Raw genomic sequence first — 3,298 nt, 5'->3', positions numbered from 1 at the left:
GATGGAATGACGGACAAGGCCAAGGTGAAAAGGGTTTTTTATTCTTTTATTTTGGCTAACCCTTTTCACCTTTTCACCTTGGCCTTGTCCTTCATACACAGAAGCATACATGCATACCAAGAAAATTCTCGACACATCGTGCAGAAGTGCACTGAAAGAAGAGAAGACCACAACGTAACAGAAGGATGCGACTGTCAACATCACACTCTCTGGTAGTACATGGGTCAGTTAGTTGTGGGCGAGCAGTTGGTTGTGATTCAACTTGATATGATCAAAGAGTTTGTTTTGATTCAGCATGAGAGTGGATAGCTTATCAGGGTGAGCTAGTTGGTAAGATGACCAAAGATTCCTAGAAGTGCGATGTTGGAGATCGAGTTATATAAAGAGTTGCTTCCACTTCTATTTTTTAGCTTGATGATTGTTCTCTAGATACCTTTTTGGCTTGATGATATTTTCTCCTTGATGTCTTTTTGAATACTCACTCTTCTTATTATACTAGGATCTAGATGGATAATATAACATAAACCATGATGGTATGATTTCTCCACATGTGATGCCCTTTCTAATTTGTATCACTGATATTTGATGTTAATATGAAGTATTTAGAAATTTTGTACCAATTATTCATGGTTCCACTGTATATATATTTTGTACAAATAATTAAATAAATAAATATTCTCAATAAAATAACAATATACATAATCAATATATAACTCTTTCCAATTTTTATTTTATATCACTGCTCAAGATATTCCCAATATCCCACATAATTAAGGCATGCAACAAGCTAAACCTAAAGCTTGGATCACATTTTGCTAAACCAAGCATCATACTCTTTTCTAAAATCCAATATCCTCCCAAAAACTTAGTCAAAGTCAATATAATAAATTTATAATAAACCTTTTAGAATAGAGAAATATTTAATAATTCTTTGACCAATCCAAGTGAGTACACTTGTATAACGTCGACAAAAAAATTTAGCTACAATTCAAAATCAGCAAATAATATGTGTGAGTCATAGTTTTGACAAGCTATGATCGCACCATTAGCGTATCTTCTACTTAATTCAATGTATACGCACGATTAAAAAAATAGACAAAGCACTGATACTGAAAGTTTTTTTTTATATTTAATTACATATTTTTAATTATTTGCACTGACAATGAATTTTTTTTATATTTAATTACATATATTTAATTATTTGTTCTAGATTGTAAAGGTGAAAGAGACCTAGGTTCTCGTAATTGCATTACCAAATAAATGGTCGAATCTCTGTTATATATAAATTCATTTATTTCGTAGACATAAGGTTAGGCCATGGGGGTTACATTATCCAAAGATTTATATGATTGCCAAAAGTTGTAATTGTCACTTTTGACAAAAAAAAATTTAAACTTTCAGAATAACTTTTTGGTTTCGGAATATATTCTTAAATTACTTTTGATTTCCTTACAAAATTAACTGCTCTGGATATAAGGAATATTAATAACCCAAGATCGATATTCTAATACTCTACATTTCCATGCCTTACTATTCTAAAATATGAAAAGAAAAGAGAGCTATTCAGAACAAGTCGTGATGAAGATACTTATTGATTGCTTCATGACCTGTAGATGCTGTTTAACAACCTTGTTTCTTACATTAACATGCACCGGAATGATACATTCAAAATAACCACCACTTAGCAAATTGTTGAAAGCAGTAATGTAAAGGGGTCCCCTATTACTTGGTGAGAAAGCTGTCAATTTTTTTTCATAATTTTATTTTATTCATTCAGTTTTTTAAAGGGAAAAAGCTCAGCTAGCAACATGTGTCACGTTTATACAGGTGTTCCCACTAGCGTCCTCCTGAATGTGTCGTCATCTTCGTTTGCAATCAATTATACTATCAAATTGAAGCGCAGAAAATGGGATAAGCTCTCTGTTATGGCCGGCTTTTAACAACGCGTAGAGCCCATCTTTCGCTTTCACAGCTACAATCCGGGTCCATCCTTTCCAAATCCGGCGGAGAGCTAGAGAATACTGTGGGTTGATAGTCAATGGTTTTCGAAAGGGGAGGCGCCCCGGTAAAAGCTGTGGGCGTAAAAGGGATAAGCCTGGCTAAACTGTAGTGTATAAATCGGGGGCCGGAGGTCTCCTCGGTTTGCCCCGCTCGGTAGCAAATCTCCCCTAAAGGAGAAATGGAGGCAAGAAGCAGATCCAGCAACGCCCCTGTGCTGCCTCTCACTTTTGCCCTTCCGAGATCCAACCCTCCCACACGCCATTTCAATTCGCCTTCATCTTCCTCCGCTTTCAACTATGTTGTCCACAGAACGCTGTCGCCTACCCGTGCAAGCTTTAGAGGCCCCTCTTCTATTATTTCTTCTGCTTCTGCAGCCACTTCGTCTACTATCAATTTCGCTCTCGACAGATCTGCGTCGCAGGTTCGATCCGCACGCCGTCCGGTTTCACCAAATGGCGGTGCCGCCATGAAACACATTCCGTGTGCTCCACCTAGGAAGACGTGCATGTGTTCGCCCACTAGTCATCCAGGTTCGTTCCGTTGCAGTCTTCATAGAAATATTAGTAATTCCTCTTCTTCTACGCATTCTCATCTGAATGCGAGGAGGTCTGCTATGACGAATTCGCTGGTAAGGATTGGTCATGTGGAAGGAGAATGGGTCAGAAGATCCCTCACAGCTCTCATACGCCCCTCCAGGCACCACATGCGAAGGAGGACGTCTTTTCAGCCACGGCCCAGCAGGCTATGCCATATGACCACGGCCCAAGATGTCTCTTGAAGCTCGCATCAGGTTGTTCCAGTTTCAAGACTCCATTACGGCCTGTTTCGCCGGTCGTTTCATTAATGGTCGACGACTAATAGAAAGGACTGCGATGTTTCGAGCCGATCAATGTGTAGTTTTCTGTTCTGCTAAGGGCTTCGCTTCCAATTTGGTCATTTATGGACGAAAATCGACAGCAAAGGAGAGTTGTTGTTCTGCCGGTGTTAACATCGTTGTTTAATATCTTCATCCACAAGCAACAATGTTTGGGATCCTGCAGTAGATGCTTTCCCTGGACGAGAAATAATAAAACAGCTAAAAAAATTCCTCTCCCCGAATTGGAAAAATAAAAATATATAAATATATATAGGGGAGAGGATTTTATTGTTGTTGTGCAATGACATGTAGTTGTTATGGTATGTTATGGTATTGGTCCCACACATCTATCAAAAAATCATCATAACCTACATAAATAATGTACATAAATAGTTTATATTAAGCTATATAAATTATTAAATTATTTTCAAAATTGGTTCA

The 3,298-nt window shown here is 37.8% G+C and overlaps 1 protein-coding gene across 1 annotated transcript; it reads left to right on the top strand.

Moving 5' to 3' along the window:
• Positions 1–2,083: 2,083 nt before the first annotated feature.
• On the top strand, positions 2,084–2,989 carry LOC149193902 (uncharacterized). Its single transcript, XM_089407031.1, has one exon. It carries the CDS (start codon positions 2,180–2,182, stop codon positions 2,777–2,779), a length of 600 nt encoding a protein of 199 aa, XP_089263157.1. The 5' UTR covers positions 2,084–2,179; the 3' UTR covers positions 2,780–2,989.
• The last annotated feature ends 309 nt before the right edge of the window (positions 2,990–3,298 follow it).

Source organism: Pinus tabuliformis, chromosome 2_2, assembly GCF_031772625.1.
Source record: "Pinus tabuliformis cultivar Carrire ecotype Pingquan chromosome 2_2, CPIR1, whole genome shotgun sequence".
Taxonomy (NCBI): domain Eukaryota; kingdom Viridiplantae; phylum Streptophyta; class Pinopsida; order Pinales; family Pinaceae; genus Pinus; species Pinus tabuliformis.
This window is presented reverse-complemented; position numbering and strand designations above follow the sequence as displayed.

Bases quoted from the DNA above. Each gene is read 5' to 3' on its own strand.
- LOC149193902 (XM_089407031.1), top strand. From the start codon at position 2,180: ATGGAGGCAAGAAGCAGATCCAGCAACGCCCCTGTGCTGCCTCTCACT.